The 23638-nt window shown below is 47.9% G+C and overlaps 1 protein-coding gene across 1 annotated transcript in view; it reads right to left on the bottom strand.

Moving 5' to 3' along the window:
- Window positions 1–47, bottom strand: part of LOC134531260 (kinesin-like protein KIF26B) — a 60983-nt gene extending 60936 nt beyond the window's left edge. The window contains exon 1 of the mRNA XM_063366952.1: window positions 9–47. Coding sequence (XP_063223022.1) covers window positions 9–47 — 39 coding nt within the window. The remainder of the gene's footprint in view (window positions 1–8) is intronic.
- Window positions 48–23638: the final 23591 nt, after the last annotated feature.

Here is a 23638-nt window from a genome sequence, read left to right as displayed (position 1 = left end):
TGGCTCACTTGCCAGTACGACGCGATTGTCACAACCACGTATAGCATGTAGTTAGGCAAGATGGGGTGAATCTGTTTAGGGGTGTATCGAAGGTAATTTTAAAAAAAAACTTTTTTCTGCCTTCTTATATTACTTACATATATTTAAAATACGCCGAATTGGAAATGTTACCTATTAGACAGCAAAAAAAATTATATTATAAAATGTGAGTGAGTCTTTCAGTCCTCGCCAGTGATGTGTAAACATCTAACCTCGGTAATGAGCAAATTCATGTGTTCTCATGTTCTTCATGTTGCAAATAAACTTATAATACGAAACTCAAGACACAAAAATTAAAGTATAATTTTTTTTAAATAATGCCGAGCGTGATTAATATACTGATCTGTAAAATATTCGCTTTTCAAGTACAACCCAAAATTTCTAAACGCGAAGCACACATGTACTTTCTGCGATCGCCGCTAGAATTCGCTGACTGAATCGCAAACGTTGATTGCCACCATCACTGGTGGATGGCAGCATGAAACAAACGGAAATTTAAATCATTACAAACGGCTCCGATAAAAGCGAAAAAAATAAAGACTTGAAAAAGACCAAAAGTAAACCCCGGCTTTGAACCTGATTTTTGACAATGAATATAATATTATAATGTTATTAAAAAAATTAATAAAATTCCAGTGACGAGATTTGAAGTAAACAAGCGCGTGCTCTGCCGCTGTGCTACCGAGCCCGTTGACATATTGTACGTATAATATGTATTATAATGATTGTAATGCCAGTTTTGTTAGGTATTTTAAAACTTGATGTTACTTTTTACCATAAATATTTTAGTTTACCTAATATACTTGTATTCCAGATATTTTCATACTCATAGAGTTTCATTTGGCACACCAATACGTATGGTATGTAACCTATGTTCACGAAAGTAACTATATACGGATCCACGATCACTGTGTCACATTTCCGTTCATCGACTTCCGTTCCATTTATAAAATAAAATACTCCAGCAAATACCGAGAGCTAAGATGTTTACACATCAATAAAATACCTATAGAACTTACTCAATACAAGTTATATCAGATTATTTGAATGATTTACAATCTAAAATTCAAATCGTTATTTTATAGAAAATATTAAACTGACTTAATTTTTGCATTGAAATAACAATTGTATCAAATTTTTTGTTTGTTGCTTAAGCCAGCTTTTCAACACGAATAAAAAAAGGTAATAATATTTTTATTACCGTATCTGGGTTAATTTTTTTAAAATTTCAAAACAATGATAGTTTTATGCAATAGATGCGTGTCTCACTGCAAAAAATATTTTATGGTAGGAAATATTTTAAAAAATAAGTATGATAAAAAACTAAATTGACCACTGATATACAACATGAGTTTGGCCCGGCGGTGAGTGGTCAGACATGACCAGAGATATAAATCTGACAACGCCGCTTATCGAACAGCTCTGCAGAGGCCTGCAGAGATAGCGGGAACGGCCTCGCGCGGAAATGAAACCGCGCATTACTTTAATCGTCAAAACGAAAAAAAAATTAGAAATTGTCTTTGAACTTGTTTCAGTGTACACTGCATGCAATTAGTACGTAAGAATCGTTATTGGAATTTAATGCTATAAATTTCTTACTTGTAATAAATCGAAAGTTACATGAACATTTTATTTTTGGCTCTGATACAGTTTGTGGCACGTAATGAATGACTTATTTAAAAATAAACATTCAGCAGCTATAAAAATAGGTTTCTATGTGATGATTACGAAAAGGGTAACCATATATCTTCGAAAGAAACATTTCCCAGGATTAAACTCGATTTATACACAAAAAAAAAATAATTCCTTAGTTCATACGAAATGTTAAAATCATGTAATATATATATTTCTTCATGCTTTAAAATGAATAACGGATATACAATGGTAAACATTTTTCGTGTCACATTAATTTTTACACCTTATTTTTAGGCCTAATTAAAGCTTTAGTAATTGCAATAACTATCCACTGAATGTAATTTTTATTTATTTGATTATCAAATGCTTTAATGCATGCCTTGCATGAAAATAATATAATAGGCCTATAATAACAGTGATAAACTTAACAATGAATTAAAAGTTTTTAGCTTAGCCATCCATATCAAAGAGTGAAAATTTCAATCAAGTGGAAAGCCCCCTTCATTCTTTGAGCACCCCATCATCGCAGTTTCCTTTATTCATTGTTGAGAATTTTCATCAGTAGAGACGCATTTAAGAGATACTAAGTAAGTGTTCTTTTTTAACAAATTCCAATTAATACTGAAAGTGAAAAGAATAATAAAAAAGTAACAGAACAACAGACTTTTCACGCTCATTCAGGAATCACTGTACTGTTAATGTTTCAAACACAAACAACTGCAGAAAAATATCATACAAATTAAATGACACAGTTGTTTTGAGCCTTTGTTTGTTTGCTAAAGACATCACTCAATTATACGCTTAACTCACTGCAAGTAGCGTGGTGATTGCCAACTTAAGACAGATAAGGAAGTCTCGTTTTATTCCGGAAACTTGGTGATGTCGACGCCTACACCAGCAATAAAGACTTTTATTTAATATCCAGATATAATTTTCAGTTTCCGAAGTTGGGCTCGTAAGTTCTGCAGCAGCTGTCCAAAACTGTCTCATTGAATAGCTTTAATAGCCTACTTACTGTCTGAGAGAAAACGAAAGTTTCTCCCAGAGACAATTTGAAATTTTAAAGAAGGCATGATTATTATTTATTTGTTTACTTAATGGCCTTCAAGGTCACTGGAGAAGAAAATACCGAGGACTCGACCATGGTCGCAATCTAAGGAAACCGAGATAAAATTAAGGATGACGCCTGGACTTCAATTAGAATCCATGTCCTCCAGAATGCAAGTCCAGCGTTTTACTGCTGCGGCGTTTTTTCTGTACCTATATCAAAAAAATATGCTATGTCTCATGATTGATTAAAATTGTTTTTAAATATTCTTTTTTCATTTATGTATTAGTGCAAATAATACCAAAACATGTCTTCAGTCTGAGATATCACACATAATAAAATTACTGATGATAAGTCTTCAAAAGATTTGAGTCAAATTACTTCTTACGTTTAATCATTAGGTATCTAAAACTTTTTCAACTGCTGAAGCATCAGTAATACTTACATATATATGTTTATATATATGTGTGTTAGTGTGTGCTAAATATAAGTTTCTCATTGTACATCTTGACAAGTTTTCAAGAAACCGTGACAGAAAAGTTACAATAAACGAAACCATAAACACGGAAAACATACGCTGATGTCAATAAAACAAATGCGTTTCAATATGACAAGACATGAATGCCAAGTGCCCGAGGTAGACATGACGAATGTAAACATTTGCCACCCGCGTCACGTAAATGGAAAGGAAGCAAACATCTCATGAATAATTTCCGATGCAAATCTCCGTGTTAAATCGTTACTTTGCACGGATTCTAAAATGTAGACGTTGGTGAATCGGGCCCACGTCCTTTGAATATTTGATTTTCAAATTTAGTTTTCAAATTCAGAATTTTGACTTTATAAAACCCACTGCTATACTTCGCCTAGACTTCAACCACCATTCACTGAGATGTTACCTAACAGTTATTCTCTGGGAGAATCGCTGGAGCAGCGGCAAGATCGTCAAAATGACTATTTTGATTTTAAGCAACTCTAGCCCGAACTTCATCAAGTGACAAATGAGGAGGGCTTTGCAACGAACTGGTAGGTTTACCCGGAATACTCCAATAACTCCAACCCTAAATTTCGCTCCATCCTAACTCATAAGTCTATCAGTTCCATAGGTGGTGCAATTACTCTTGGGCGAACCTCATTCTCCCAAGTCGCATTCAAAACATGTGCTCAAACGAGCGTGGAAAAGGATATTTTGACACAAATATTTTTTTAATTTCTTGTTTTATTTAGTAACCTTTTCCAGATCAATGCGATCAAATTTCCATATAAGCTTTTTTTTTAGAAAATAATTGTATGAATAAGTCAATACTTTGTGATAATTTTTTTTTAAATGCAGATTAAAAATGAACATCTGATACAAAGTTCTAATTAGCATAAAACTGGCACATGAAAACCATTAATTTTTTTTGAATACACATTCAGCTTCTGGTTTTGACTGACGATGCGACGTGCATTCAGCGCAGTCACAAGAAGCCGACTGAGCCACAATCAGCTGCGGCCGAGTACCGAGGGAAACAGGGCTATGACGGTGTGGTGTAGAAGGGAAGGGGGAGGGATGGAGAAGAACAGCGACAAGGACAGAGTTGCAGCGCGCGTCCACCGACAGTCCCCTCCAGGGTTGGCTGATTTAAACCACGGTTTAAACCAAGTGGTTCTTATAAAGCCACCAAATGGTGTTTTTTTTAATGTATTCAAAACAGAATATCTTAACTTTTTAAAAACAAAATGTCCGATTTCACTCCAATAACAACAAAAATTTGCCCATAAATGTTTCTTGTGATTTACAGGAACAAAAAAAATTATACACTAATTAATATCTTATCGTTTAAATTATCTGAATAAGTTATAAATTATACCTAGCTAAATATTCATCTACAATTAAAAATATTAAATAGTTTATGTATATTCTGTGGGAAATCCCCTACTGTACTGTAAATCCCCATTCTTTGGGAAACACCCATTCTTTGGAGAAACCTGTACCTGATGGGGAAATACCCTTTCTGTGTTCAAGTCCCAGTCAGATTTTTAGATTTTCTGGACTTCAGTTCTTTGATGGTATAACTTTTCTGGTTCAACATGAGTTGCAGAAAGCGGGATGTTGTATGACTTTAATATGAACATGGTGAGAACAAAAAAAAAAAAACTAAAGTAATAAGAAAAGCTGTTTTAAACAAAAATACATGTTTGGTTTTAAAAAGCCCAGTTTTTTTTCCAAGCCTGGTCTCATCTCGGTGCCGTGCCGCGGCTGAGAAATAACGGCACATGTAAGGTTTGAAAACTGCTCAAGATATCTGCGTGGCGCCTGTTTACGAAATCACTTAGGAATACACCACAGAGGGCGAATGAGTACATCTTGTTTCCGTACTCCGTTTTTCAACTGTATTCATAGGAGAGCGATAATGGCTTAAAAAAAAATGTTTTCGGAGTAATTTTAAGGCATGAAACACACGTTACAGATTCTTGAAAGAACCCAATGGACTTGAATTAGACCCTTAATCTGAATTTATCCACCACAAAATGTTACGGACACCACTGAAATCTCACAGTTGCCTTATGCACGGCGTAAAGACTGCGCGCCAGTCACCAAAGGCGACAACGCGCTAGAAGCGCCAGAGAGCATCGCACTTATCATCCCGCCATACCAACACAATTAGCCTATACAACCTTGACTAGGACGGGGCAGAGCTCCAGATGATAACGCGCTACTTACAAAACCGTTGAAGATTTCTTGAAAGTGTCTCATTACGAATAGACTTCAAGAGCCATTGCGCTTGTCTATGCAAACTTCGTCCCATTGTTTCGTATTTGACATGCTTTTATTTTTGGAAAGTAAAAAAAGGCTAAAGAGGGTTCTTTTACAGATATTTGTAGGTTTTGAAATATTATAAACCCGAGGACAAACAGGGAAACTTTATCTAGGGTATTTCAGCTTGTAGTTGCAGGGTGACAGCACTCCAACTCGGTGCCTGGCGCGCAGAGGCTGCGTGGGCCTGGGAGGCAAGGGAGGAAGGGATGGAAGGGGTGAGAAGGGGAGGAAGGGGAGCAGGGCGACCCCAGCGGCCTCGACGGTGGCGCGCGCTGCGGCGAGCGCCGGAACGTGCCGCCGGCCCCCGCGGTCACGTGCGCACGGCCTCCGCGGGCGCTAGCCGCGAGACCGCACGAGCGGGTTCCGGGTTTCTGCGGCGCTCTGCCTGGCCGTCACCACCTCGCTGCGCCACCGTCGGCGTCGGCTGACGTCGAACCACCATTACGGGGGGGGGGGGGGGGGGGGAGGTAGAAGTTAAACATTTGGCATCATTAACAAACTGAGAGTTAACACGCATGCTAAAAGTTTATTAAAGTAGAACTGTAAAAGGAGTGAAGTTTGATAATAAAAATTAAAATGTGTGCGTGGAGTCCATGCGCGACAGAAGTGACACTTCTTGCTTATTAGGTATCGATATGTATATAAATTATTAGTATTTTTTTTTTTACTGAACAAGAGATATTAATTGAGAATAGTAAGGGTGCAGGTTTGATCTCAAATTAAAAAATAATACCTTTTTCCCCCGCATCCGTTCACTGGCACTTTTTGGCCCCTATTTTAGTGGTTTATTCACACGTTGGTTGCCTTTGATAATACCTCTTTTTTTGCTTGTATTTTTATTAATTTTAGTCGTGATGTCAAATCCCGATCTCCAACTGAATAAAATAAAAGAACAAAAAAAAAAACCACTTCAATCGAACATAAATTACACTTATAAAGTCTATCTCACAAGTCTATATAGGTTATTTTGACAATTCAAATAAAAGTATTCACATACTGTATATCCTATTAGCTAGCACTTTCGTTAGCGCATGCGTACGAGTAGTTGACAGCTAAACATTTCATTACCAACAACGCCCCTAAGAAAGCATAACTTCAAAAACTAGCATGGTGACAAGCTATGACACCCTACAGAATTCGTGTTTCGGCCAAAGAAGAGAGGGGGGAAGCTATTGGTTTCTTAATGTCACAATTACGTTGTTTCTCAGAGAAAAATATTTTTAGATTTATTATGAAATCAAAATGTTTCTCAAAATATGTATGTTCAAGCCAAAAAGTAATCATGTTAAAAAATAGCCTATTACTTTTGACCTGAAATGCTCAAATTTTTAATTTCATTAAGTTCTTTTTACGGCAGGTACCCAATATGTAAGTGGCACTTCAACACCTGCAAAACATTATGCAGTCATATATTTTTTTAATGTCATGAAAATTATCCATTTAAAAAGGCTCAAAATGGAAAAACCAATCTCGCTAGGATAAAATACAGAGCTTATAGTCGCAGCTGGGTCTAATGTGTCTGTTCACGTGCGCATAGCGAATAACGCTACTATTATATTTCACCATATTGGACTTCACGTTTATAAAAACTCACGATAGACACAAGCAACGGATTATTTTAAAGGTGGATTTTAAAAACGTTAAAAACACAGCGGGATTAAGTCTTACGTAATCCGATACTTAACCCATTTCCTCCACAAACCACTCTTACAAAAACGAAAAAGAAAAAAAAATCTTTGATTAATCTCGCTTTGCTGGCGGCCAAGTTTCTTGCGGGTACTCAGCCACGCCGACGGTTTTAGAAAAATAAAAAGCGAAAGGCGCTTGTTTCTTCTTTTATTAAAAAAATGTCTTTATTTGCCCCTCGGCACTGCGCATGCGCGGTTTACGCCCGCAACCCGCCCCGCCCCGCCCGCGGTCGACTACAATATTGAATAATCTGATTACCGGCTGGGAAACGTCCGATCGCGTAATCTGCTTTAATGGCGCCGCCGACCGCGTCCATCAAGGGCGGATTAAGAATGTCCAAAAAAATTTCCCGCGCCCGATTCACTTTAAACTCGTAAACAAAGGATTACCCGGCCCGTTCCTAACCCCCTCATTCATCCCACCCTCCCACCCGGATGGTTCTACGTCTGTTTTTGAAACTGTAGCCCCGAGGCCCAGCGCTGTGCTCATTCGCTGCGACTTAATTCACGATACAGCCTTTTTTTTTCTCGTTCGTTAAAAAGAAAATGATATCAGATCGCACACTTTCCATTGTTAATAAGGGTAGAGGGGAAAAAAATAATCCAGCTCAGTTATTTTTTGAAAACTGCTAAAATGCGGTACTCTCGTATTTTAATGGGAGGAAAAGGCTTGTTTTGCTCATATTGAGCTAGTCAAATAAACAACGGCCAACCTTCTTTTTCTATCAAAGCACTAACGAGTACAACCCCTTAAACTCCAAGCCTTAAACGGCAATTTATGATGATTTAAGGCGTGTTTTACTGAAATTTTCCAATATTCACAGTTTATCCTCATTAAAAATGTCACAGGGACGATACGTCAACGATTCAAATCGATGGACCTAACTAAGAGTTTATGCTTGAATGATACATTTTACAAACCGTCATTTAAAATTAGTTAAGTAACCTTAGGTTAAGATCATAGACGTCATTGTTCTCAGTAAGAAGGCTGATAAAAAAAAAACCGTGGAATGTGAAAAGCAAAGTGACTTTAAAGGGCACATAGAAAAAAATTAAATGCATAGAAGCTAACGACAGTTTAATATGATTTTAAACAAGATTAATAATTTGGAGAGTTTCTACAAAATCTAAAACAAAGTTGGCCAACATATGATGGTCGCAACCATCTTAGAATCTTGCTTAGTGTTTTGGCTAAGCATAACATTTTTTTTTGTCGCTGCAGGGCCCGAAAGACATTGCCACTGTCCTCCTAATATTAGTAATATTTAATTGCACTTGTTTTGTTAAGTATGTAAACAAATGAAAAAAATAATATTTTTTTCTAACGCAAAAGGGAAAAAATTGAAGTTTATCAATCTGTTATAACAGAAGAAAATAATATTTTGAATAATTAAGAATGCGATGAAATATTTTGATTATTTAAGTAGTTCATTTGCAACCGCGTGGCAAGGGTCGTGTGTTCAATCCAAACACCTCAGTATTACTCAAACGTATGAGCACCGAAACAATAGCTAAGCGGTTCGGACGCCCATTTTAAATCAAGGGGTTCCGTCACCTTAAGCCACTGTGCATAACCACGTGAACTAAAATCCTGTCACAAAATTACGAAAAAAAAACCTCACATACATTTTCAAGATGGAGACCACCACACCTGAAGTTTCGGTATCGCGTGGCACATTGGGTGTTTAATTTTCTTTTGCCATCGATATCTCGCAGTCGTAAAACGATAGCTCTCTTGCGTTTATGTATACTAACACATATTTACCAAAAGCATGAAATAACATTTTTTCTAATTGCATGAAATTTTGCAGCTCACAAACAAATGTTGTCTTTTTTGTATCATGTTTGTATCGTGATTATGATTTGTTAATATGTCGTATTTGTTTTTATCAATTTGTAATCTTTGTTATAATTTATATGTGCAATTATTGAAGTTCTCAATACTCCAATTGTATTACATACATGTATAGGGGTCAACAGAGAGATGTAATTAATTAAAAATAAATAAAATAAAACGATGTTTATAGTAAATTCCTGGTGACAAAATACGCAAGGACGAAATTAAAAGCGTTATAGTGGTATATCAAACGAAAGACGTGGTTTGGACGGAGGTAGTCCCACAATAATGAGACCGCCAAGATGGCGCGTGGAGGTGAAATGCTCTCGCCGCGGGACTGGACGCTATACCCGCGAACTACTCAGACTTGCTGACGTCCGCTGCGAGTGGCACCTACTGTCGCCGAGTCGCTCCACGGCCCACCGAGTGTTCCCCGGGGTTCCTTCTCACGCGGCGACCTTTGTCGTCGCGCGCACTCTCACGAGTTCTCGCCTTCAACTCACGAAGAACACTGGCTGCAAATTATCCAGGGATCCTCGTACATTTACGGATACTGAGTTCACTTTCTTTGAACACGAATTCGCAAGAATATCAAAATAATATTCTCGGCATAAAAAAAAACTTTCAAATATGTGTTAAGGATACTCTTACTTTGCCCACGTGTGTGTTTAGCTTTGTTTAGAAAACGTAACATAAAACTAGGAAATATAAAAAAACGTGTGTTTTTTTCTAGAAGATTAGGTTGTTTGAAATTACGGAGAACTCTTCGTTTATTTGAGGTTGATACTCTGTTGAAAAATCCGTTAATTAACGGTAATTTCCAACAGTGTATGAAAATCATACGCAAACCAATATCCTACAGTGAAAATGGGACAGAAATCTCCTGGTGATTGCAAATAAATTCTCTTCAGATTTGCACTGTTTAGCTGCAAGACGATAAAGTAAATAAAATGCACACACTTTTATAAAACCTTGTCTTACGTGACGATTTAAGCGATACCTATAAGCTTTTTTTTTAACTTGGTAAATCCTCCAATAGCCACGGAATAAAAATAAATATAGGTTCACATGCATCATTTAAATTCTCGCTGAAACTAAACAAAACTTACTCATTTTCATTACAAATTTTAACATATTAACGGTAGTAAATCCAAATAACATAATTTTTAAAACAAAAATTATTTAATAAATGCTGTTATTTATAAATATTATGAAACATCAGCGTATTATCCAGCTAAACAAATAGAAATCGTTACTAAAATCTTAATAGGCGTTAATAATTTTAATTGAATATTCGGAATAATGACGAAACAATTTTCTGCAAAATTAATAATTTCACAGAAAAAATAATAATTTGTTCATTAAAATTAATTAAGAATGTAACGCTTAAGAGGAATATATTGATAAAACTGGCAACCTAAAACTATTTCACAGTTTTTGACTTTTGTCGTGAACGTCGTGCCGCTAATCTAAAACTGCTGGCTACACTAACAGGAGCAATTGAACAGCCTTCGTGGATAGGCAACGCGGTGAACTTCCGTGTTAAGCGTGAACACTCACCCTGAAGTACTAGGCGACGCTAAACATATCCTTTAGACAATTATTAAAACAATTCCCAAAATTTCTAGTACGTTTTGTGGCATTTATGAACCTAAACATCGTGTTAGAAACATGAGAACAATCGCTTCAATCCTGCAAATAACACATTTACATAACAAAGCCTGCACACAAACTGAATAGTATATATGAACACGGATGATAAGACAACCAATTGCGTGATTACGTACAAACCGATAACACAAACTAAAATAGCAACATTACTAGGTATTGGATTGTAATAATTTCGACTAAAAAACTCAACCAAGTATAGAAAGTTCGAGCAGGATACAGAAGATTTACAGGTGAAGAACATTTCAGTAAACAACAATTAACACCCTATTAAGTTCTGCTGAAAAGGATTGTAGTACCAACGTTGTGGATGTTTATCAAGAAGTTGTAAAATACAAACGGAATATCAAATAAAGTATACACTGATAAGTTCAGTAGATATTATTTAAGTATTTAAAGGTTAGTATCAAACGTTTTACTACTGAAGTTTATGGTCCAATCCTAAGCAAAATACATTTGGATATGTATACACATGACTTAATGTTATAAAGGATCCGCCTGCTTAGCACTTATTTGAGTTTCCTAGTGAACAAATGTTATATATTTTTACAGAATATATTGTTGGTATTCGCATTTATTTTTTGCCCAAAAATTCTGTCTATTCAATTTCCTTCCGTTTTGACTGGCTCCAGCCCAAAGTTTTACCCTAAAAGTAGTAATACTCGTAGAACAGAACGAAATGACTTCCACGGGTTTGAATGTAAGTGCCTTAACGAAGGTACGAAAATGTTTTCACCCCCACCAGCAAACAGCTCTGAAGCGTACCACGTTCGGACAAGAATGTGCACACTTTATCGTACACATCGCCGTGTGGCAACCTGGCGTTGTATGATTGGCCATCGAGTGATGATAGCGACAAGTAACACATACGAAGACTCATATGGTAGCTAGTGAAATATATATATATATAAATATATATATATATATATATATGAACCTTTTTTGTTTATAACTGTATTTTATGAACAACGGCAGTTTAAATGTAAATTTTTATAACAGCTTTACAATACGTTAATAAAACTACCAATTAAAACCGAGCTTATTTAGCCAAACTGACAGCAATTGCCTAACTAAACTTAAATACATAAACTAAATTAACGTACTTAAATATTACGTAACAAAATAATACAAAAATAAATGTAAGATTTTGTTTACAAATGTGCGCATATTAGTTAAATCGTAGTTTCAGTTATTTTATTTATATTTGTTACGTTAATACAATCTGAAAATCTACTACTGTAACCCGAAAGCGAAAAGTTAACTGGAAAGTTAATCTCCTGCCTAGAACATAAACATGTAACGTGTGAGCAGAAATAGAAAATTTTTTCTGGTTTTTCACATACCATACTATGGCGGATGTTTGTTTATATTAGTCTCAACTGTTCTAGCCTGCTCGGAAGAAAATTGGATCAAAATATTACTGGTTGATATTTTTTTAAATTTATATATTAAATGTCCAAAACGAATATTCGTAATGCAAATTAAGTTGACATATTTTTTTTCCTCCGAATTAAACTCCGATACAGGTAAAGCTGATACGTTTGTATAGAAACGGCCGCCATATCCACTTTAGGCATTCCTCCCCCCTCCAACACGACTATAATCGGAGCTGATGCACACCCCGAGCTGAGGGCAGCAGAGGCGTCGTGGAGCGCGCGGCGGTTGCGTCGCTCTGGCGCCCCGTGCCAGGTTAATGGAAAGCAAACAACGGGGCAGACGCAGCGGCCCGTGATTCCTCCAAGTATCGGCTCATCCAATCACTCCGGCCCCGGAGCCGCGGGCTCGCCTCGCTCGCCTCGCGGGCGGCTAGTGCTGGCTAGTGCTGGCTAGTACCGGCTAGTGTGGGCTAGTGCCGCGCGGGTCACCGCGACTCCTCCAGGGGATGTCACCGCTCGCCTCGCGGGCGGCTAGTGCTGGCTAGTGCTGGCTAGTGCTGGCTAGTGCTGGCTAGTACCGGCTAGTGTGGGCTAGTGCCGCGCGGGTCACCGCGACTCCTCCAGGGGATGTCACCGCTCGCCTCGCGGGCGGCTAGTGCTGGCTAGTGCTGGCTAGTGCTGGCTAGTGCTGGCTAGTGCCGGCTAGTGTGGGCTAGTGCCGGCTAGTGCGCGCGGGTCACCGCGACTTCCTCCAGGGGATGTCACCGCTCGCCTCGCGGGCGGCTAGTGCCGGCTAGTGCTGTCTAGTGCTGGCTAGTGCCGGCTAGTGTGGGCTAGTGCCGGCTAGTGCGCGCGGATCACCGCGACTTCCTCCAGGATATGTCACCGCTCGCCTCGCGGGCAGCTAGTGCCGGCTAGTGCTGTCTAGTGCTGGCTAGTGCCGGCTAGTGTGGGCTAGTGCCGGCTAGTGCGCGCGGGTCACCGCGACTTCCTCCAGGGGATGTCACCGCTCGCCTCGCGGGCGGCTAGTGCCGGCTAGTGCTGTCTAGTGCTGGCTTGTGCCGGCTAGTGTGGGCTAGTGCCGGCTAGTGCGCGCGGGTCACCGCGACTTCCTCCAGGGGATGTCACCGCTCGCCTCGCGGGCGGCTAGTGCCGGCTAGTGCTGTCTAGTGCTGGCTAGTGCCGGCTAGTGTGGGCTAGTGCCGGCTAGTGCGCGCGGGTCACCGCGACTTCCTCCAGGGGATGTCACCGCTCGCCTCGCGGGCGGCTAGTGCTGGCTAGTGCTGGCTAGTACCGGCTAGTACCGGCTAGTGTGGGCTAGTGCCGCGCGGGTCACCGCGACTCCTCCAGGGGATGTCACCGCTCGCCTCGCGGGCGGCTAGTGCTGGCTAGTGCTGGCTAGTGCTGGCTAGTGCCGGCTAGTGTGGGCTAGTGCCGGCTAGTGCGCGCGGGTCACCGCGACTTCCTCCAGGGGATGTCACCGCTCGCCGCGCGGGCGGCTAGTTCCGGCTAGTGCTGTCTAGTGCTGGCTAGTGCCGGCTAGTGTGGGCTAGTGCCGGCTAGTGCGCGCGGGTCACCGCGACTTCCTCCAGGGGATGTCACCGCTCGCCTCGCGGGCGGCTAGTGCCGGCTAGTGCTGTCTAGTGCTGGCTAGTGCCGGCTAGTGTGGGCTAGTGCCGGCTAGTGCGCGCGGGTCACCGCGACTTCCTCCAGGGGATGTCACCGCTCGCCTCGCGGGCGGCTAGTGCCGGCTAGTGCTGTCTAGTGCTGGCTAGTGCCGGCTAGTGTGGGCTAGTGCCGGCTAGTGCGCGCGGGTCACCGCGACTTCCTTCAGGGGATGTCACCGCTCGCCTCGCGGGCGACTAGTGCTGGCTAGTGCTGGCTAGTGCCGGCTAGTGTCGCGCGGGTCATGGCATCTCCACTAGGGGTCATCGCCGCTCGCATCGCGGGCGGCTAATGCTGTCTAGTGCTGGCTAGTGCCGGCTAGTGTGGGCTAGTGCCGGCTAGTGCGCGCGGGTCACCGCGACTTCCTCCAGGGGATGTCACCGCTCGCCTCGCGGGCGGCTAGTGCCGGCTAGTGCTGTCTAGTGCTGGCTAGTGCCGGCTAGTGTGGGCTAGTGCCGGCTAGTGCGCGCGGATCACCGCGACTTCCTCCAGGGGATGTCACCGCTCGCCTCGCGGGCGGCTAGTGCTGGCTAGTGCTGGCTAGTGCCGGCTAGTGTGGGCTAGTGCTGTCTAGTGCGCGCGGGTCACCGCGACTTCCTCCAGGGTATGTCACCGCTCGCCTCGCGGGCGGCTAGTGCCGGCTAGTGCTGTCTAGTGCGCGCGGGTCACCGCGACTTCCTCCAGGGGATGTCACCGCTCGCCTCGCGGGCGGCTAGTGCCGGCTAGTGCTGTCTAGTGCTGGCTAGTGCCGGCTAGTGTGGGCTAGTGCCGGCTAGTGCGCGCGGGTCACCGCGACTTCCTCCAGGGTATGTCACCGCTCGCCTCGCGGGCGGCTAGTGCCGGCTAGTGCTGTCTAGTGCGCGCGGGTCACCGCGACTTCCTCCAGGGGATGTCACCGCTCGCCTCGCGGGCGGCTAGTGCCGGCTAGTGTTGGCTAGTGCGCGCGGGTCACCGCGACTTCCTCCAGGGGATGTCACCGCTCGCCTCGCGGGCGGCTAGTTCCGGCTAGTGCTGTCTAGTGCTGGCTAGTGCCGGCTAGTGTGGGCTAGTGCCGGCTAGTGCGCGCGGGTCACCGCGACTTCCTCCAGGGGATGTCACCGCTCGCCTCGCGGGCGGCTAGTTCCGGCTAGTGCTGTCTAGTGCTGTCTAGTGCTGGCTAGTGCCGGCTAGTGCTGGCTAGTGCCGGCTAGTGCGCGCGGGTCACCGCGACTTCCTCCAGGGGATGTCACCGCTCGCCTCGCGGGCGGCTAGTTCCGGCTAGTGCTGTCTAGTGCTGGCTAGTGCCGGCTAGTGTGGGCTAGTGCCGGCTAGTGCGCGCGGTTCACCGCGACTTCCTCCAGGGGATGTCACCGCTCGCCTCGCGGGCGGCTAGTGCCGGCTAGTGCTGTCTAGTGCGCGCGGGTCACCGCGACTTCCTCCAGGGGATGTCACCGCTCGCCTCGCGGGCGGCTAGTGCCGGCTAGTGCTGTATAGTGCGCGCGGGTCACCGCGACTTCCTCCAGGGGATGTCACCGCTCGCCTCGCGGGCGGCTAGTGCCGGATAGTGCTGGCAAGTGCTGGCTAGTGCCGGCTAGTGAAGGCTAGTGTGGGCTAGTGCCGGCTAGTGCGCGCGGGTCACCGCGACTTCCTCCAGGGGATGTCACCGCTCGCCTCGCGGGCGGCTAGTTTCGGCTAGTGCTGTCTAGTGCTGGCTAGTGCTGGCTAGTGCTGGCTAGTGCCGGCTAGTGCGCGCGGGTCACCGCGACTTCCTCCAGGGGATGTCACCGCTCGCCTCGCGGGCGGCTAGTTCCGGCTAGTGCTGTCTAGTGCTGGCTAGTGCTGGCTAGTGCCGGCAAGTGCGCGCGGGTCACCGCGACTTCCTCCAGGGGATGTCACCGCTCGCCTCGCGGGCGGCTAGTTCCGGCTAGTGCTGTCTAGTGCTGGCTAGTGCCGGCTAGTGTGGGCTAGTGCCGGCTAGTGCGCGCGGGTCACCGCGACTTCCTCCAGGGGATGTCACCGCTCGCCTCGTGGGCGGCTAGTGCCGGCTAGTGCTGTCTAGTGCGCGCGGGTCACCGCGACTTCCTCCAGGGTATGTCACCGCTCGCCTCGTGGGCGGCTAGTGCCGGCTAGTGCTGTCTAGTGCGCGCGGGTCACCGCGACTTCCTCCAGGGGATGTCACCGCTCGCCTCGCGGGCGGCTAGTGCCGGCTAGTGCTGTCTAGTGCGCGCGAGTTACCGCGACTTCCTCCAGGGGATGTCACCGCTCGCCTCGCGGGCGGCTAGTGCCGGCTAGTGCTGGCTAGTGCTGGCTAGTGCCGGCTAGTGTGGGCTAGTGCCGGCTAGTGCGCGCGGGTCACCGCGACTTCCTCCAGGGGATGTCACCGCTCGCCTCGCGGGCGGCTAGTTCCGGCTAGTGCTGTCTAGTGCTGGCTAGTGCTGGCTAGTGCCGGCAAGTGCGCGCGGGTCACCGCGACTTCCTCCAGGGGATGTCACCGCTCGCCTCGCGGGCGGCTAGTTCCGGCTAGTGCTGTCTAGTGCTGGCTAGTGCCGGCTAGTGTGGGCTAGTGCCGGCTAGTGCGCGCGGGTCACCGCGACTTCCTCCAGGGGATGTCACCGCTCGCCTCGTGGGCGGCTAGTGCCGGCTAGTGCTGTCTAGTGCGCGCGGGTCACCGCGACTTCCTCCAGGGTATGTCACCGCTCGCCTCGTGGGCGGCTAGTGCCGGCTAGTGCTGTCTAGTGCGCGCGGGTCACCGCGACTTCCTCCAGGGGATGTCACCGCTCGCCTCGCGGGCGGCTAGTGCCGGCTAGTGCTGTCTAGTGCGCGCGAGTTACCGCGACTTCCTCCAGGGGATGTCACCGCTCGCCTCGCGGGCGGCTAGTGCCGGCTAGTGCTGGCTAGTGCTGGCTAGTGCCGGCTAGTGTGGGCTAGTGCCGGCTAGTGCGCGCGGGTCACCGCGACTTCATCCAGGGGATGTCACCGCTCGCCTCGCGGGCGGCTAGTGCCGGCTAGTGCTGTCTAGTGCTGGCTAGTGCCGGCTAGTGTGGGCTAGTGCCGGCTAGTGCGCGCGGGTCACCGCGACTTCCTCCAGGGGATGTCACCGCTCGCCTCGCGGGCGACTAGTGCTGGCTAGTGCTGGCTAGTGCCGGCTAGTGTCGCGCGGGTCATGGCATCTCCACTAGGGGTCATCGCCGCTCGCATCGCGGGCGGCTATTGCTGTCTAGTGCTGGCTAGTGCCGGCTAGTGTGGGCTAGTGCCGGCTAGTGCGCGCGGGTCACCGCGACTTCCTCCAGGGGATGTCACCGCTCGCCTCGCGGGCGGCAATTCCGGCTAGTGCTGTCTAGTGCTGGCTAGTGCCGGCTAGTGTGGGCTAGTGCCGGCTAGTGCGCGCGGATCACCGCGACTTCCTCCAGGGGATGTCACCGCTCGCCTCGCGGGCGGCTAGTGCTGGCTAGTGCTGGCTAGTGCCGGCTAGTGTGGGCTAGTGCTGTCTAGTGCGCCAGGGTCACCGCGACTTCCTCCAGGGTATGTCACCGCTCGCCTCGCGGGCGGCTAGTGCCGGCTAGTGCTGTCTAGTGCGCGCGGGTCACCGCGACTTCCTCCAGGGGATGTCACCGCTCGCCTCGCGGGCGGCTAGTGCCGGCTAGTGCTGTCTAGTGCTGGCTAGTGCCGGCTAGTGTGGGCTAGTGCCGGCTAGTGCGCGCGGGTCACCGCGACTTCCTCCAGGGGATGTCACCGCTCGCCTCGCGGGCGGCTAGTGCCGGCTAGTGCTGTCTAGTGCTGGCTAGTGCCGGCTAGTGTGGGCTAGTGCCGGCTAGTGCGCGCGGGTCACCGCGACTTCCTCCAGGGGATGTCACCGCTCGCCTCGCGGGCAGCTAGTGCCGGCTAGTGCTGTCTAGTGCTGGCTAGTGCCGGCTAGTGTGGGCTAGTGCCGGCTAGTGCGCGCGGGTCACCGCGACTTCCTCCAGGGGATGTCACCGCTCGCCTCGCGGGCGGCTAGTGCCGGCTAGTGCTGTCTAGTGCTGGCTAGTGCCGGCTAGTGTGGGCTAGTGCCGGCTAGTGCGCGCGGGTCACCGCGACTTCCTCCAGGGGATGTCACCGCTCGCCTCGCGGGCGGCTAGTGCCGGCTAGTGCTGTCTAGTGCTGGCTAGTGCCGGCTTGTGTGGGCTAGTGCCGGCTAGTGCGCGCGGGTCACCGCGACTTCCTCCAGGGGATGTCACCGCTCGCCTTGCGGGCGGCTAGTGCTGGCTAGTGCTGGCTAGTACCGGCTAGTACCGGCTAGTGTGGGCTAGTGCCGCGCGGGTCACCGCGACTCCTCCAGGGGATGTCACCGCTCGCCTCGCGGGCGGCTAGTGCTGGCTAGTGCTGGCTAGTGCTGGCTAGTGCCGGCTAGTGTGGGCTAGTGCCGGCTAGTGCGCGCGGGTCACCGCGACTTCCTCCAGGGGATGTCACCGCTCGCCTCGCGGGCGGCTAGTTCCGGCTAGTGCTGTCTAGTGCTGGCTAGTGCCGGCTAGTGTGGGCTAGTGCCGGCTAGTGCGCGCGGGTCACCGCGACTTCCTCCAGGGGATGTCACCGCTCGCCTCGCGGGCGGCTAGTGCCGGCTAGTGCTGTCTAGTGCTGGCTAGTGCCGGCTAGTGTGGGCTAGTGCCGGCTAGTGCGCGCGGGTCACCGCGACTTCCTCCAGGGGATGTCACCGCTCGCCTCGCGGGCGGCTAGTGCCGGCTAGTGCTGTCTAGTGCTGGCTAGTGCCGGCTAGTGTGGGCTAGTGCTGGCTAGTGCGCGCGGATCACCGCGACTTCCTCCAGGGGATGTCACCGCTCGCCTCGCGGGCGGCTAGTGCTGGCTAGTGCTGGCTAGTGCCGGCTAGTGTGGGCTAGTGCTGTCTAGTGCGCGCGGGTCACCGCGACTTCCTCCAGGGTATGTCACCGCTCGCCTCGCGGGCGGCTAGTGCCGGCTAGTGCTGTCTAGTGCGCGCGGGTCACCGCGACTTCCTCCAGGGGATGTCACCGCTCACCTCGCGGGCGGCTAGTGCCGGCTAGTGCTGTCTAGTGCTGGCTAGTGCCGGCTAGTGCCGGCTAGTGTGGGCTAGTGCCGGCTAGTTCGCGCGGGTCACCGCGACTTCCTCCAGGGTATGTCACCGCTCGCCTCGCGGGCGGCTAGTGCCGGCTAGTGCTGTCTAGTGCGCGCGGGTCACCGCGACTTCCTCCAGGGGATGTCACCGCTCGCCTCGCGGGCGGCTAGTGCCGGCTAGTGCTGGCTAGTGCGCGCGGGTCACCGCGACTTCCTCCAGGGGATGTCACCGCTCGCCTCGCGGGCGGCTAGTGCCGGCTAGTGCTGTCTAGTGCTGGCTAGTGCCGGCTAGTGTGGGCTAGTGCCGGCTAGTGCGCGCGGGTCACCGCGACTTCCTCCAGGGTATGTCACCGCTCGCCTCGTGGGCGGCTAGTGCCGGCTAGTGCTGTCTAGTGCGCGCGGGTCACCGCGAATTCCTCCAGGGGATGTCACCGCTCGCCTCGTGGGCGGCTAGTGCCGGCTAGTGCTGTCTAGTGCGCGCGGGTCACCGCGACTTCCTCCAGGGTATGTCACCGCTCGCCTCGTGGGCGGCTAGTGCCGGCTAGTGCTGTCTAGTGCGCGCGGGTCACCGCGACTTCCTTCAGGGGATGTCACCGCTCGCCTCGCGGGCGGCTAGTGCCGGCTAGTGCTGGCTAGTGCTGGCTAGTGCCGGCTAGTGTGGGCTAGTGCTTGCTAGTGCCGGCTAGTGCGCGCGGTTCACCGCGACTTCCTCCAGGGGATGTCACCGCTCGCCTCGCAGGCGGCTAGTGCCGGCTAGTGCTGACTAGTGCTGGCTAGTGCCGGCTAGTGTGGGCTAGTGCCGGCTAGTGCGCGCGGGTCACCGCGACTTCCTCCAGGGGATGTCACCGCTCGCCTCGCGGGCGGCTAGTGCCTGCTAGTGCTGTCTAGTGCTGGCTAGTGTGGGCTAGTGCCTGCTAGTGCTGGCTAGTGCTGGCTAGTGCCGGCTAGTGTGGGCTAGTGCCGGCTAGTGCGCGCGGGTCACCGCGACTTCCTCCAGGGGATGTCACCGCTCGCCTCGCGGGCGGCTAGTGCTGTCTAGTGCTGGCTAGTGCCGGCTAGTGTGGGCTAGTGCCGGCTAGTGCGCGCGGGTCACCGCGACTTCCTCCAGGGGTTGTCACCGCTCGCCTCGCGGGCGGCTAGTGCCGGCTAGTGCTGTCTAGTGCTGGCTAGTGCCGGCTAGTGTGGGCTAGTGCCGGCTAGTGCTGGCTAGTGCTGACTAGTGCTGACTAGTGCCGGCTAGTGTGGGCTAGTGCCGGCTAGTGCTGGCTAGTGCTGACTAGTGCTGACTAGTGCCGGCTAGTGTGGGCTAGTGCCGGCTAGTGTGGGCTAGTGCCGGCTAGTGCCGGCGAGTGCTGACTAGTGCTGGCTAGTGCCGGCTAGTGTGGGCTAGTGCCGGCTAGTGCTGACTAGTGCTGACTAGTGCCGGCTAGTGCTGGCTAGTGTGGGCTAGTGCTGTCTAGTGCGCGCGGGTCACCGCGACTTCCTCCAGGGGATGTCACCGCTCGCCTCGCGGGCGGCTAGTGCCGGCTAGTGCTGACTAGTGCTGGCTAGTGCCGGCTAGTGTGGGCTAGTGCCGGCTAGTGCTGGCTAGTGCTGACTAGTGCTGACTAGTGCCGGCTAGTGTGGGCTAGTGCCGGCTAGTGTGGGCTAGTGCCGGCTAGTGCCGGCTAGTGCTGACTAGTGCTGGCTAGTGCCGGCTAGTGTGGGCTAGTGCCGGCTAGTGCTGACTAGTGCTGACTAGTGCCGGCTAGTGCTGGCTAGTGCTGGCTAGTGCCGGCTAGTGTGGGTTAGTGCCGGCTAGTGCGCGCGGGTCACCGCGACTTCCTCCAGGGGATGTCACCGCTCGCCTCGCAGGCGGCTAGTGCCGGCTAGTGCTGACTAGTGCGCGCGGGTCACCGCGACTTCCTCCAGGGGTCATCGCCGCTCGCCGAGTGGCGCGGGGCGACAGCCTCTCGCGTGTTCGCGCGGTGGGGACGGGATCGAGGCGACGACCCGCCATGGGCACAGCGAAGCAACCAGGGGTTTGGCTCCCGACGACCAAGGGGTTCTTGGCGAACGGGGGCGCTCGATGATGCGTTTGCGCTACAGCACACTTCCACGACTACTCACTCGCATACTTCCGCACTCGGACCCGTTTTCACACATTCTCACGCACTCGCATACGTGTTAAGGTTTCCCCTCCCCCCCTTCACCCAAATATTTGTGAAGGTACACGTCTAACAGGCGAGGTGGCTGCGCAACCATGTCATTAGGATTCGCCGACATTAAAATTTTAATTAAGAATTAGTTCTTGGTGTGGAGTATTACTTCCATCTGTGTATGTCACCTAGAGAAAACCCATATCATAATCTATAATAACAGAGAGAGTAGTGCTTAACCCTTTTGCATCCACTCACTTTAATGTTAGATATACCATGGAATCCATAAACTTTTTTATATATTACTATTATTAAAGTTATTTCTATTTTCATTAATTTTTTTATTCTTTAAATAAAATTTCAAAAATAGTTTAAGTTTCACGATAATATACCTTTGTTATAACAATACTAGCTACTCTGAGGGGTTATTTTCATTCCAAAGGGATTTTTTCAAGTTTTTCGGGCAGATTAGCCATTTTGTGTACCAGTATGCCTATGGTGTTATCGGCCAGAAAAACAGCTGCGTACTAGTACGCTTGTAGATGCACATGGGTTAAGAGCGAGTCAAACTCACGGACAGAGGGTTCCATACCACACAAAAAGGTTTCTCTTGGCTTGAACAGGGACGTTAGCCAGGAGTTTATTACAGAACGGGGAGAAGATTGTTGTTTTATACATATGCCGATTTAATTCTATTTGAAATCCTAAAAAATAACTTTTTAATCACAACCTAGCACAATATAGGATAAAGATAACGAATTAAATAAAAGTGTTTTAAGTGCACTTAAGCAACATCTATCTATATTCCACGGAGTTTCTTAGAAATGGAAAGGAGAAATATTTATTCCGTCATCCTCTACCAGGGGCTACGCCTCACAATTGTAAAACTGTTTTAGATGGCAATATTTAATTTTAAATAAAGAACGTTTTCTACTTTTAACAGCATTTTCTTTAAAAGCTCGACTTTTGCCATTTTACGGCTAGAGCCATAAGAAAACGTCGATCCATCACGTTATGATTACCTAACAAATTTTATTCTATGTCCATTAAGATTCAATACATTGTAAATTAAAAAAAATACATAGTTACATTTTTGAAATTATCTTGGTTATTATACCGTGCCCATAATGATGGGAGTTTTCAGTTGAAAACAGTTTGGAGCGATTGCAGATCGTTCCGCTGTTGAACAAACAAAATCCTAAAACATTCATTCCATAGCTAATCCTCCCTCTTTTTTTTTCCCCCGTGCTCTGTCGTGTCGGAACGTCACAAGTAGGTACAAATGTTCGGCAAAATGTTCTGTGCACCAACAAAAAAAAAAGCATTCGGAGCGGGGTAGGTGAAGCGGGAAAGTGAGGGGGGAGGGGGTGGGGATGGTTGGCGTCGAGTCTTTGTCGTAAATAACGCGTAACGAGAGTAGTCATCCCGGAACAAAGGAAAACAAGCGTATTTTTCGCATCTCTCAACCCCCCCCCCCCCCCAACTCGCTCCCCTCCTCTAAGGCCAGGAACGTTGTTTCACCTGATGGCGTCGTTGTGAACGCAAATAACGGCAGCGTCCCAAATCCCATTAGGGCGTACATCATGTACCTGGGAGGTCGCGGCCCCGCCCTTACGCCCCTCGTCATCCACGTGCTTGACCCTCCCAAGGGAGCACTCGCTATCTGGCCGACGGGCCTTTTTCCTTTGTCCCGCGCGCCATTCCGCGCGGACAATGTCCCGTCCTTTGGCAAGGGAGGCGGGGGATAACCGCGGCGCAAGGGGCAGGGGTGTCCACAGGTCCCGTGGTCAAGAGGAACAGATCCGAGGCCCGCTGTACAGTGACACGAGCGCAGAAGGGAGTATCTCCTGAGCTCTTCTGTTTACGATATTCCTTGCGACCAACAGAAGCAGATCATTTAGCTGCGGTGGTAGTCATTTTAAACAAAGTAAAAAAAAATGGTTCCAAAAACAAGCACATATAGTGATCTATCATAACTTTGGGTTTACTTTTATTTTATACTAGGCTAATGCTCGGCATTCATTTGCAATGCCTCAATTTTTTTTTGTAAATTGTTTAAGTAGGTACACATATTCAAAGAATCTATCTATCTCTAATTCTCAATCTATCACTTTATATCAACATACATATATCCTCTCTCTATCTCTAGTCATCTCGCAATCTGTCTATTTCTCTATATATCTCTATATATGTCTCTCCTATATATATACATTTATCTGTATCTCTCTATACCTCTATTTATGTCACTCTGTAGCAATGAAAAATTTTAAATGAAATGTTTTTACCTATCTATATTTTAATCCGTCATTTACCTGTCACAGGTATTACAAATGTATTTAAAAACACGCGCGTATTCGAATGCAACGCTGTGTCAAAAATACAAAGCAATCGGTGAAGTACTTATGAAGATTAAAATATTTTGAACGAACTAAAATTTGAATTTTTATTTATATATCTATATATGTAAATCCTGATCGTGTTATGTTCTCGAAAGAGAATGTTTTTTTTTAATTTAATGTTTTTTTTCGTTTTTTTTCGAAACCATGAAATTCTATCTCATCGGTTGTCATTTGTTAACGTTTCCGTTAACCGTGGAAGGCGGCTGACGCGATAGTGAGATGTTTCGGGAGATCCGTCACTGCAGACCGGGCCTAAACGAACGCGGCGAACCGTCCGACTGGAAAACACACCCCGT

This window comes from Bacillus rossius, chromosome 3 (genome assembly GCF_032445375.1).
Source record: "Bacillus rossius redtenbacheri isolate Brsri chromosome 3, Brsri_v3, whole genome shotgun sequence".
Taxonomy (NCBI): domain Eukaryota; kingdom Metazoa; phylum Arthropoda; class Insecta; order Phasmatodea; family Bacillidae; genus Bacillus; species Bacillus rossius.
Note: the sequence above shows the minus strand (reverse complement) of the source record. Positions and strands in the feature narration are given on the sequence as shown.